The sequence below is a fragment of the Prinia subflava genome, chromosome 1 (assembly GCF_021018805.1).
Source record: "Prinia subflava isolate CZ2003 ecotype Zambia chromosome 1, Cam_Psub_1.2, whole genome shotgun sequence".
Taxonomy (NCBI): domain Eukaryota; kingdom Metazoa; phylum Chordata; class Aves; order Passeriformes; family Cisticolidae; genus Prinia; species Prinia subflava.
In genome coordinates this window covers 153,754,519-153,766,301 of record NC_086247.1, presented here as the reverse complement: position 1 = coordinate 153,766,301, position 11,783 = coordinate 153,754,519, and the positions used below count along the sequence as shown (strand labels likewise).

General features: G+C 59.6%; 1 protein-coding gene across 1 annotated transcript; it reads left to right on the top strand.

Moving 5' to 3' along the window:
- The first annotated feature begins 3,808 nt into the window (after positions 1-3,808).
- Positions 3,809-11,041, top strand: GBX1 (gastrulation brain homeobox 1). Its single transcript, XM_063418500.1, is given in 3 exon segments — positions 3,809-3,861; positions 3,863-4,596; positions 10,270-11,041. Coding segments are annotated over 3 exon segments (1,311 nt in total). The 3' UTR covers positions 10,794-11,041.
- Positions 11,042-11,783: the final 742 nt, after the last annotated feature.

The window sequence follows — 11,783 nt, the reverse complement described above, 5'->3', positions numbered from 1 at the left end:
TCTGAGGATCCCCCTTTGCCTGCTCCGAACAAGGACATTTTCAGAGGCTGATGGTTTTCCCCTGGATCCTCTGTGCTGACCAGACAGGGGATGCACCATCTCCAGTGCAGACACTATCCCAGGTGTTGAGCAGGACACTGTCCAGTCCTTCCCCTTGGCTCCAGAGAAGCAGGAAAATGGACCTGTCCTGTTTACATGTCTGCAGCAAGGAATGGAGAAGTGGAGGAGGAGGAGGAAGAAGCAGCCTGAGCAGTTCTAATGCAGAAAACAGAGAAGAGAGGTGGTGAGCAAAGGCAGACTGAGGATGGAGGAGATGGGCCAGGCTGGTCTGTGATCGCTGAAGGCGCTGCTTGCAGAGACTGGACTTCATGAATGGACTTTGAATTCAGCACTCAGGGCCCGGCTTGGTAAGGCTGAGAACAAAGAACACAAGCCATGACACAGTGACCCTGAAACAGGAGAGAGCAGGTCTCCTCCTGAGAGTCTTTTTAAGCTCAGTGTCTGAAAATGTACCTAGCGAGGTCCTGAGAGATCTCCATCAACAGCTGAGAGCGCAATGAGACTAGGAGTTTTACAAATTGCACACACAATTAGTATTTCTGCTGTGTTGGGCAGTCTATCTTCAGGAATGTTAAGAAAAACACACTGTCTCCTTGAGAGGGAGGGATGAAGCCCTTCAAACTGGAATTGAGGGGCTTTCTGCAGAGGTGTGTGGAGAGGGAAAGATGCCCAGGGAGCATTTGAGCAGCAGAGGTCTGAGCCTCAAGTGGAAGCCATGGAAACTGCATTTCACTAGGCTGCAAGAAACTGTAGAAGATTAGACAGAGGTTGCAAAACTGAAATTGGGAAAGCCCATGGAAGTCCTGTGGGTGGATGTGCAGCCCAGACCCTCTTTCCAAGTTAGCTCACCCTGTGAGGACAGTGGATGTGGGAGCTCTGTCCCATCTGACATACTCATGAGAGTATAGCAGCACAATCTTTGCTTTATTATTCTTACAACCTTTTTGTTTTCTTTCTGCAGTCCTTCAACATATCCTTCTCTGAATCTTTGCTTTACTATTTGCACATGAGTTTCTACCTGTACTACAAAGTCTCATGAGAAAAAGTAAACAGAAATGGATTAAATTGTTGGGGCCCTGAGTACATTCCCCCCTCCTGGAAGTTTGGCTCTGCAGGGTTAGGGCCAACTCATAGGATGCAACCATCTGTCACCAGATCTGCTCTGCTCACCTTCCTCAGGTCCTGTGGGAATGCACCTGGTCAGTGAAGCCCCTGCCTTGCTACAGCCCTTCCTGCCTGGCTTCCCACCCCTCTGGAAGCAGCCTTTTCCTGCTGCAACCAGCATGGAACAGAGACTCAGTGTTTGAAGGGAGACGGGGGCTGCAGGCAATGCAAGTGCATGATCAGGTAAGCAGAACCTTAATCCCGGAGACGTCAGTCAGGACTTGCAGGGTGCAAGCTGCCGCTGTGCAGAGGGCAGTGTTGAGCTTGTGCTGCTGTCTTAGGCAGGACCTGCCGCTGCGGGCACGGGCTGCCATCCTCCCTCACGGGAGACACAGCTCACCCCAGCTCGCTCAGCTCCCCAGCAAGGTCACTAGAGAGAGCAGTTTCCTGTTGCTCTGAAGTATCTGAGTAACCTCTCTGTAGGTGTGAGGTGTGGATTGGTTACACAGAAAAGATTCATCGAACAAGTGATCAAATTATATTTGCTCAGGAGTCAGAAAGCTGCTTGCACAGCCTGGATCTGGGCCCTTTTAGGGGCAATCTTGAGATCCAGTAACACATGGCTATGCTTTCGCTTTCCCCACGGTCTAAGGAGTTTTCATAGCAGGGAATGGATCCAAGCCATGTGCACTGAAGATGACTCCAACCTGAAGGTTCCTTTTCTACAAACATCTGGCAGGATGAGCTGGGGCAAGGACAGACAGATCTGGAGAGATCTGGACAGACCAGCAGCTCTGGAGACATGTCCCTTATTGTGTCACAACTGGTCTCTGGTGGGATTCATCCAAGTGCTTGTCATTGCCATGTTCCTTCCCAGCATGGAATTGGGGCTCTAATCCTGGACTAGGGGCCACAGGCAGTCAGTGATCTGCAAAGACGAGAATCTCTCACTCTCCCAGCGATCCCAGGCAGGAGGTGTCTGCATCAGAGTGGTGACAGGGATCCCCTATGCCAGGCCTCAGATTTATCATTCAATATTTGAGCCTGGATGATTATTTTACCATTCACTTCTCCACACCCATTTTCCTGACTTGGAGCAGGGCCGTTCTTGCTGTAGAGGCACAATTCTTTGGGACCACAAGGGTGTACCACAGAAAAAGGTACAAAAGACATGAAAGAAAGAGGAGGCTGTGTGATGTCATACCTGGGCCCTGGGGAATCAGATTGTGCCTGTTTGGTGGAGGAAGGCTGAGCACCCCACCCAGCAGAGTGGGTGCATTTTGCCTCACTGAAATGCTTCACACAGGATCCGAGTGTCCAGCTCCATGGCTGGGCTGTCATGTCCCACAGAAAACACTTCAAAATGGTGTTCCTCACCTCCTGAGGGAGAACAGAAGGTGGTGGTGGAGCAGTCCATGTGTTTATGCAGATATCGATGCCACCAGGGAGCCTGGACAGCTCAGCACCCAGGGGTGCTGCGTCCTTGGTCACAGGGGGACGCAGGCAGGAACACCTGGGGGGCTTGAGGAGACAAACACCCCTAGGTGGGAGCTGCAGGTCTGGAGTGTCACTGCTCCACTGAAACTACAGTTGGAGTGAGCAGACACGACTTCAGCTTGCATTTCTTGGCTTCCAAGCACTTTAAAAATCCTGATATTCTTCCGAAGCAGGGCTTCAGTTTGCCTATTGCAGGTCTGGTGAGCAGCTCTCTACAGACAGAGGACAACCCAAATGCCGAGCTGGGGGCAGAAGGCCCTCTGTTTTAGCGTGGGGACTCCCCACAAGGGGCAGGCGATGTTTCTCCGGACACAGAGCACCGCGGAGCCGCGGCTCGGGAGCTTTCGACGGGCACGGGTCTCGCCTGCTCTGCAGAGGAAGCGATGCGCCGGGGCCGCCGGCCGTCACCCAGGGGACGAGCGGCGTCGGGGCCGCGGGGGAGCAGCAGAGGCGGCATTTCAGGACACACACGCACCTCTCCCACCCTGACCCGAGTGCGTCCGCGGGAGGCGCCGCAACCTGCCCGGCCCCGCGGCGCCCGAGCCCGTCGGTCTCACGAAGACTCCGCTCCGAGCTGGCCAGGCTCCGAGAAAGAGGCATTCCCGACCCTGCCCCGCGGTTGCCCCCCGCGCCCCGTTCGGCGGCGGGCGGTCTGCGGACACGGCACGGCACGGCACAGGCACGGCACGGCACGGCCCTGGCACGGGGCTGCCGCTGCCTGGCCAGGGCCGGTCCCGTCGGGGCGCTGGAGCCCGCCCTTTGCCGCCGCCTCGGGGCCACTCCCCGCGGGCTCGGCCGTCAGCAGCGGCCGGGAGGGCCAGCCCGGTGCGGCTGCGGGAGCCGGGGCAGTGCCGGGCGGAGCGGGGCCGGCTCTCCCCGTCCGTGGGCCGGGGTCTCTCCGGGGAGGATCGGGCCCGGAGAGGGCCGTGCGGAGCGGAGCGGAGCGGCCCCGTCCTGTCCCGTCCCGTCCCTACAAAAGCACCCTTGTCCTGGCCCCGTAATTGCTAATCATCAATCACCATTAATAACAGCTGATGAGGCGGGAGGGGGAGGCGCCTTCCCAGGGGCCGGCCGCGCCGGGGGAGCGGGCCGCCCTGCCCCGCCGGAGCGGGCGCTGAAGGAGGAACTCGACCGTGATGTGCAGAAGATGGATGAGAGCAGAGGGCGACACCCCCGCACGCCTCCCCTCCCCTCCCCTCCTCCCCTCCCCTCGGCGGCCCGGCCCGGCCCCCCCGCGGCGGGGCGGGCGGGCGGCTCCGAGCGCGCCTCCACTCCGCCGCGCCGAGCCAGCGAGCGGGCGGGCGGGCGGCAGCTCTCGCCGGGCGCCGGAGCCCACGGGAGGCGGAGGGCGCGGGCCGGGGCCGGGGCCGCGGCGGCGGCGGCGGGGCCCGGCGGCGGCGGGATCGCGGCGAGTTGGCGGCGGCCCGAGCTCGCCGGAAAGTTGGTGCCGGCTGAGCCGGAGGCGCCCGCTCGCCATGCAGAGACCCGGCGGCCAGGGGACCGCCTTCTCCATCGACTCGCTCATCGGGACGCCGCCGCCGCGCTCCGGGCACCTGCTGTACACCGGGTACCCCATGTTCATGCCGTACCGGCCGCTGGTGCTACCGCAGGCGCTGTCCCACGCCCCGCTGCAGTCGGGGCTGCCGCCGCTGGCCCCGCTCGCTTCCTTCGCCGGCCGCCTCACCAACACCTTCTGCGCCAGCCTGGGCCAGGCCGTGCCCTCCATGGTGGCGCTCACCACCGCCCTGCCCAGTTTCTCCGAGCCCCCCGACGGCTTCTACCCACCGCAGGAGCTGCCCCCGCCCCGCGCCACCCCCGACGCCGGCTGCCGGCGCGGCGCCGACGGGCTGGAGGCGGAGGAGCTGCCCCCGGGCCGCGACAAGGGCCCGGCAGAGCCGCCGCTGCACTTCCCGGACGCCTTCCCCGGCCTTGCAGGTAAGAGCGGCGCGGGCCCGTCCTGCCCGGGACAGCAGCCCCGCCTCGCCCGCCCCTCCGCAGCCTCGGGGACACCTGCCCGGTCCTCTCCGCCGTCCCAGCGGCACCTGGGGGCCGGCGATCGTGCGGGCCGGAGCTCGCCAGGACCGCAGCCGCGGAGCAGAGTCGCTGGGGCCGGGGCGCGGCGGGGCGGCCGCGGGTGGCGGCAGGACCTGCCCTCGGCTGCGCTCCCGGCCCGTCGGGCCGGGCCGAACCGAACCGATTCGCCTCCGTCCCAGGCCCGGTCCGCAGCTTTCGCGGATGGACGTCAAACTTCGCTTGCCTCGGCCGGGCCGCGGGCAGGAGGGGCGGGAGAGCGGCCGGTCACGGGGGACGCCACGGCGGGACTGGAGCGCCGCGGCCGGACCAGCCGCACGGAGCTCTCCGAGGTCCTGGCACTCGGCCCGGGGGAGTGAGGCGGAAAGTGGCGGGGCGTCCCACGGCTCGGTCCGCAGCCCTCCCGGCCCGCACCGATCTTGCTCCCGGTCCCCGTTCCGGTGCCGTTCGGTGCGACGCGGGGCTGCGCCTTGTCCCCAGCACGGTGCCGCGGCCCGGGCAGGTGACTCCCGGCGTCGCCGTGCTGCGACTACCGCCTTGCTAAAGTTTCCCCGAGCTCGCCCCGCAGCGCTGACGGTGGAGCAGCCCCGCTCTCCTCCGTCCCGGCCCCGCGCCCGCTGCCTCGGCACCGGCTTAGCCCGACGGCGCGGGCAGGCGGCAGCGCCCCTGCCGGGACCCCCGGCGCGGCCAGGAACGGCTCTCGTCGGGGTCCTCGCCTTTGTGCGCTGCGACCGCTCCCCGAGTGAGCCGGCACCAGCCTCAGAGACTTGTTGCTCCGTATTTCTCAGCCAGGACCAGCAATCACCTCTTCCCCCTCGGTCCTGCAGCACGGGGCGTGAGGGGTCCCTGCGGCGAGACACAGACGAGCCAGCTGCTGCTTCTCTGTCGTGGCCTCTCTTGAGCTCTCTCCTGGCCGCTCCTGGGATCCACCTTTGTCTCACACGCTTCTTGGCATGCATGTGTGCTGAGACACTCCGCTGCTTCTTGCAGTGCTTGGCTGTTCGTTCTCCCTCCTCTCTTTAGTCTCTCCTGGGTAAGCCCAGTTGTCTTCCTTGCCCTGCCTTGTTCGTCCCTCAGAAGAGCATTTCACTCACTCAGGTACCCCTCAGACCTCTCACTCCAAGTAGGAAAATGGGGGCATTCTGCCTCCTCCTTGCCTTTGTGGTTATTGGGTGCTCCTCCAGTGCTCCCCGGCCTCTGTGCTGAGTTAAAAGCCCAATGCAACCTTATTTTTTTTTTGTTTGAAAGTCTTCCTGGGGGCAGCACTGCCCTGGCCAAAACCAGGTCTGTACAACCTCATCATTCCAGTCTGTGGGCAGACAAACTGCGTCGTGCTCCATCTCCCTCTGTGGCTCCTCAATAACTGAGCCCAGTATGTTCCTTCCTCCCAAGGGACTCCCATGAACTGTCCCAGACTGTGGCCACTTCTGAATCCAAGAAATCCTATCTCTAAGACTTTTCCTGTTGCAACTGGATCATATAATGGAAGGGAAGATGTCTTGCTACTGCTGTTCATCCTCTGCTGCCTCTGAGCGCTGGGTTTGCTCTGGACCCATGAGGAATGTTTGTCCTTCTGCACAAGCATATGCCCATGTGGACTCAGTTCTGTGGGCTGCTTTGCCCCGCTCCAAGAGGATTTGTCAGGCCAAATGTGCCCACTTTCTTCTTTACCTAATGTTTCTCCTGGCTGTACCAGACAAATCTGGACATGGACAGTGGGGTTTGTTTTACAACCATCTTAGAGGAAACTTAAGAGGGTTGTTGTGAGCTTTTCCTAGTATTGAGGAATAGAAGGATGAATTATGTCAACAGGGGTCATCAAAAACTATCTTTGCAACTCACACCCAGTCCATGGCCATGGCCAAAAGCAACTGTCCAGGGAAGAGCAAGAGAGCACAATCTGTTCAGTGGTCAATTCTAAAATGATACTTCCCTCACATCCAACCATCTGCACATCTGGGACTTCCTGTGCCAAGTGTTGTTTCTGTATATTCAGTAAACTTCGACTAATTTGTTTTCTGTGGCCTTATCTAATCTCCCCTGGAGTCCACCAGAAAGGAGGGATAACCTTGACATCAGCCACATCAAGATGGCAAGATGTTCCCCAGGTTTTTTACCTGTAGAAGAACTTGTGAAGGATAAATGCCCCCTTTTGATAGTTTTGCTCATATTTAGTGACTTATACTCTGGAGTGACTGCTTCTGTCCCTGTTAGTATCTCCATCATGCAGGTGTCTGTGGACACAGGATCAGTTGCTTCCTGTATCAGCCAAAGGAATCAATGCACTATTTTAGGACTTCTCTCTGCATCCACTGGGTTTGAAACCTGCTTCCAGCAGTTACTACCCTTCTTGAGGAGGAAGAGGCACGTAGGGAAACTGGTGGTGAGAAGCAGCAAAGCTTGAAGTGTGGTTTATTTCTTCAGCTGCCACAAAGGCATGGTCCCTGGCGTAAGGGTACTTAACACCCCTAGCTCTGCACACCTCTCGTGAGAGCAGCTTTGTTCCTCAGCTGTACAGATCTCCTCAGATTCAGACTGAAACTCTTTCCTGGTTTGGTGTAGTGACTGCACATTCACCCGGGGACAGGGTGACATTTCTGTTGTTCCCCTGTGTGTTTACCAACACAGGGCTCATCACAACATCCATTCCTGGTCCAGCTATTCCTGATGGAATAGCTCTGTCACTTGTGACATCCAAAGCTCTTCACCATGCTTTCCACATCCATAATTATAGAATCACAGAATGGTTTGGGTTGGCAAGGATCTTTAAAGGCCACCTAGTCCAAACCCCTGCCATGGGCTGGGACATCTTTAACTACATCAGGTTGCTCAGAGCCCTGTCTGACCTGGCTTTGAGTGCTGCTGGGGATGTGGTACCCACTACTTATCTGGGTACCACTGGCTACCTGTGCCAGTGTTTCATCACACTCATTGTGAATAATGCTTTCTTATATCTAATTTAATCGACCCTCTTTTAGTTAAAATCATCACCCTTTGTCCTATCACAAGAGACTTAAAAGTCTCTCTTTGTCTTTCTTATAAGCCCTCCTTAAGTACTGAAAGGTTGCAATAAGGTTTCCCTGGAGCCTTCTCTTCTCCAGACTAAACAACCCCAACTCTCTTAGCCTGGCCTCACAGCAGAGGTGCTCCAGCCCTCAGAGCATTTTTGTGACCCCCTTTGGACTCCCTTCAATGTCTTTGACAAGATCAACCAACAGCTGTGACTTTGTGAAAAACAATCCAGCATGTCAACCCTATTCTTCATCTACTACTGCTTGCTGATTTTTCAGTCATGATGCTTTGCTTCGTGACAGCTTCACTTCATGTTCAAAGGCCTTGGAAGTCTCAGTATACCCTAACCACATGGGTGGGATCCCCTGCCTTCATTTCATCCTTGCTGGGGACATAGTAGGGGACTAGCAGACCAACATACCAATTTTCTTTCTGAAAACATCCAATTTAGATTCTGTTACCAAATAGCTCCAAGTTCCTTACTGCAAACCCAGCCCCTTTTATAAGACACCAATGTGAGAGTGCTCCATTTAACATTTGGAGTCTGGTTCTGAAGGGAGTGTTTGGAGATAGCTCCTGTTCTGCAAACCATCGTGTTGCTCAGTCTTCTTCCAGTCTCCTGGGGCAGAGCCCGGGCTGACAGGAGCAAACTGCCCTCCCAGCACTGTTTGCAGGTGTGGCTGCTGGGACACCATCGCCATCCCTGGGCACTTGCAATGCCAGGGCAGGACCTAAAGAGCTCTTGGTGAAAACTCTGAATTCCTCATAAGAGCTCTTACCTTGTCAGGCCCCAGGCTCCACCAGAGGTGGTACACAGAAGTGAAAGCTCTTCTTTTCCTCAGCAAAGTGTTTCCACGAGGCTGTGCAACGGCAGCCAAAGGGCTCCTTGCCACCTGCTGATCCTCAGCCCCGTAAGTATGAATTCTCTGGGTTTTTAACCTCTGTGCACATGGGGAATCTCTTCCCGTCCCTGACCTTCAGGAAGAAAGAAATCCCTCTGCAGCAGGATAGAGATTAAGGTGTTCTTTCCCACTGTAGGAAGAGCAGGGTGAAGATTCCAGATCTCCAAAGCCTCCCACCTGCTCTCAGGAAGCCATAGGCTTGCTGCAGGGCTAACATGGGATGTGGGAGCTCCACAGTCACCAGACTACCAGGAATGTCTTCTGGGCTCAAGTACTTTCCTGCAGTTCTGTTTGTGTATTTAAATCCTGTGTTTCAGGGGCTTCTGAGGGCTGTTCTGCCTTTCCCACTGAGATGAGGTGAGGTGGCCAGTGATCCAGGGGTCCAGGCTGCATATGCCAGTACCTGGACACTGCTTAGTTTGGAGAGCTGCTGCTTCTCCTTGTGCATGTTGGAGTATATAGAGCAGCAGTGCTTCAGGACAACTCCTACCAGCAGTGATTATTGCTCTTGGGTCAGACTTGAAGAATGTTCTGGCCTCTTCTGGTCTCAGCATGACAGAAAAGCTTCTTCACCTGCTTGTGCATAGCTGTGGGTTGTCTCTTCATGACCCCTGTCTGTGGCTGAGAGCATCTTCTCACTTTGTTTGAGCCCTTCGACTGTGGAATTGACCCTCTTCCAGACCTCTTTCCTCCGTCTATCTCCCACCGTGTCCTTTGCTCCATGGCAGTTTAATCTTTCAGGCAGCAGTTTGGGACACAAGGAGCTTACAAGGAAGAGATTCACACCCCAGTGTCCTATCAATATCCTCACAGGCATCTTAACAGAGGCGTCTGCGGTGGTCCAAGCACTACATTCTGCCTGTGGCCTGGGGTGAGGTGCTGTGTGTTGTGTGGTGTTGACAGGTTCTCTCCTGCCCCTCTGCCCCTGCTGGGCGTAGCTGAGCCCTGAGCATCGGCTGCCTCAGCACTTTGTTCCCTGGCTGCTCACTCTGCTGTGGTGCACCCTTGGATTAGGGAGAGAGCCAGCACTGAGCCACCCCATGTCCTGTAGAGCCCTGCAGAGAGGCTTGCTGGGCTGGAGCTGGGTCTGGGTGCTGTTTCCAGGACAGTTCTTCAGCTCTTGGCTGGCTGCTTCCTAACAGCACCTATGGTCTGGTGCACTGGGAAGGGACAGGAAGGGCTGAGCTGAGAGACCAGGCACGGACGTTCTTTCCTATGAGACGGTCCAGACAAGCCCTGAGAGTGTTGTGATGTTCTCCGCTAGACCGAGACCGTGATGCTGCCACGGCTGGCCCGTGGGATGGGGCTGGGGCAACTGCTGAGGGGGTCAGACCCCGGAGTGGCTGTGGGTGCTGCCCCTGCAGCCGGGCAGACTGCGGGGAGCAGGGCGCCGGGCAGCGGAGCCCGCGGCAGGACCGCGGCAGGGCGGCTGCTGCTGGGGCCGGGGCCGCTGCCTCGCCCGCTCCGGGGCGGCGGGACGCGGTAGTGACGGGGTCCGGGACTGCGGGAGGAGCTGCAACTTCCCTCCGGGGGAGCGGGGAGAGCTTCCCTGGTGGCTGCGGGGCCCTGGGAGCCGCGGGACCCGGGCGGGGCGGGAGCGGGGCGGTGCGGGCAGCGGGGGGTGCGGGCCGCCCGGCGGACACTGACGCTGTGTGCCCCGCAGACGGGAAGGCGTACAGCTCGGACGAGGAGAAGCTGGAGGTGAAGTCGGCGGCGACGCCGTGCAGCGAGAGGGAGGAGGAGAGCTCGGCGGGCGAGAGCGAGGAGGAGCCCTTCCTGGACGGGGCGGCCGCCAGCACCGGGCTGGGAGCCAAGGGCAAGGGCAAGGGCGGCCCCGCCGCCGAGCAGCCCCCGCCGGGCGCCGGGGCCGGGAAGAGCCGCCGGCGCCGCACGGCCTTCACCAGCGAGCAGCTGCTGGAGCTGGAGAAGGAGTTCCACTGCAAGAAGTACCTGAGCCTGACGGAGCGCTCGCAGATCGCACACGCCCTGAAGCTGAGCGAGGTGCAGGTGAAGATCTGGTTCCAGAACCGCCGCGCCAAGTGGAAACGCATCAAAGCCGGCAATGTCAGCAACCGCTCAGGAGAGCCCGTCCGCAACCCCAAGATCGTGGTGCCCATCCCGGTGCACGTCAATCGCTTCGCCGTGCGCAGCCAGCACCAGCAGATCGAGCAGGGCGCCCGGCCCTGAGCCCGCCGGGGCTCCCGGACCCTGGGGCGGCCGAGCGCCCGCTCCCACTCCTGTGTACATGTACCTTATTTATTCCGTGTAAACTCTGTACAGACGGCAGCGTGTCCTTCTGCCCGTGCCATGGGGAGTGCGGCCGCCTGGCCCGCGGGCCCCGGCCGCCCGCTGGGCCGGGCTGAGCCGGGCCGGGCCGGGCCCGCGCTGCCGCTGGCGCCCGCCCATGTATAGTTGTGATTTCAATAAATTATTTTCTATGGAGCAAGACCACGTTCTTCCTCGGTGCGTGGACGGGGTCCCGCGGCCCAGGCCCGGCGCGGGCAGAGAAGGAGAACAGGGAAGGGAAAGGAACGGGAAGAACAGGGACAGTGACACGAGCAGGGGCAGCGGGCGGCTGCGGAGGTCGGGCAGGGCGAGCGGCCGGGGAGAAGGGGAGGCCGGTGGCGGGGCCGGGCCCGCAGAGCCGGAGGCTGTGCGAGCAGCAGCGATGGCCCTGCGGGCTCCATCGCACCCGCGGCTGGGCCGGTGCCGAGACGCGGGAGGGAGAAGAGGAGCGGGGGGGTCCGGGAAGCGCCCGGGAGCATCCCCAGGTCGGCCCTCCCGCCGGCGGAGCCCAGGCCAGGACTGGTTCGGGACCGCCTCCGCAGCTCATCCCGGGTGGGGGAATGCCTGTGCTGCTGCAGACTCCCAGCACGGCTGCGGCCCCTGCCCTGGCCCGGGACAGCCAGCCCCTGGTGCCGAGGCCCTGGGACAGGAGCAACAACAAAAGGGGCTCGCACACCCAGGCCAGCCATTCTCTGCTCTTGAGAGCTGTCACATGAGATGCTGCTTCTGCAGCCAGCCATCTCAGATACTGAGCCCAGCCCCAGAACCCCAGGAAGACTCAGTTTTGCACAGGGCAGAGCTGCATGCACAGCTGCATGCCCAGTCAACAGCACAAGGCTCCACGTGTGGCTCCCTGGGTGTCCAGCCTGGGGGAACTCTGCTCTGGTTTGA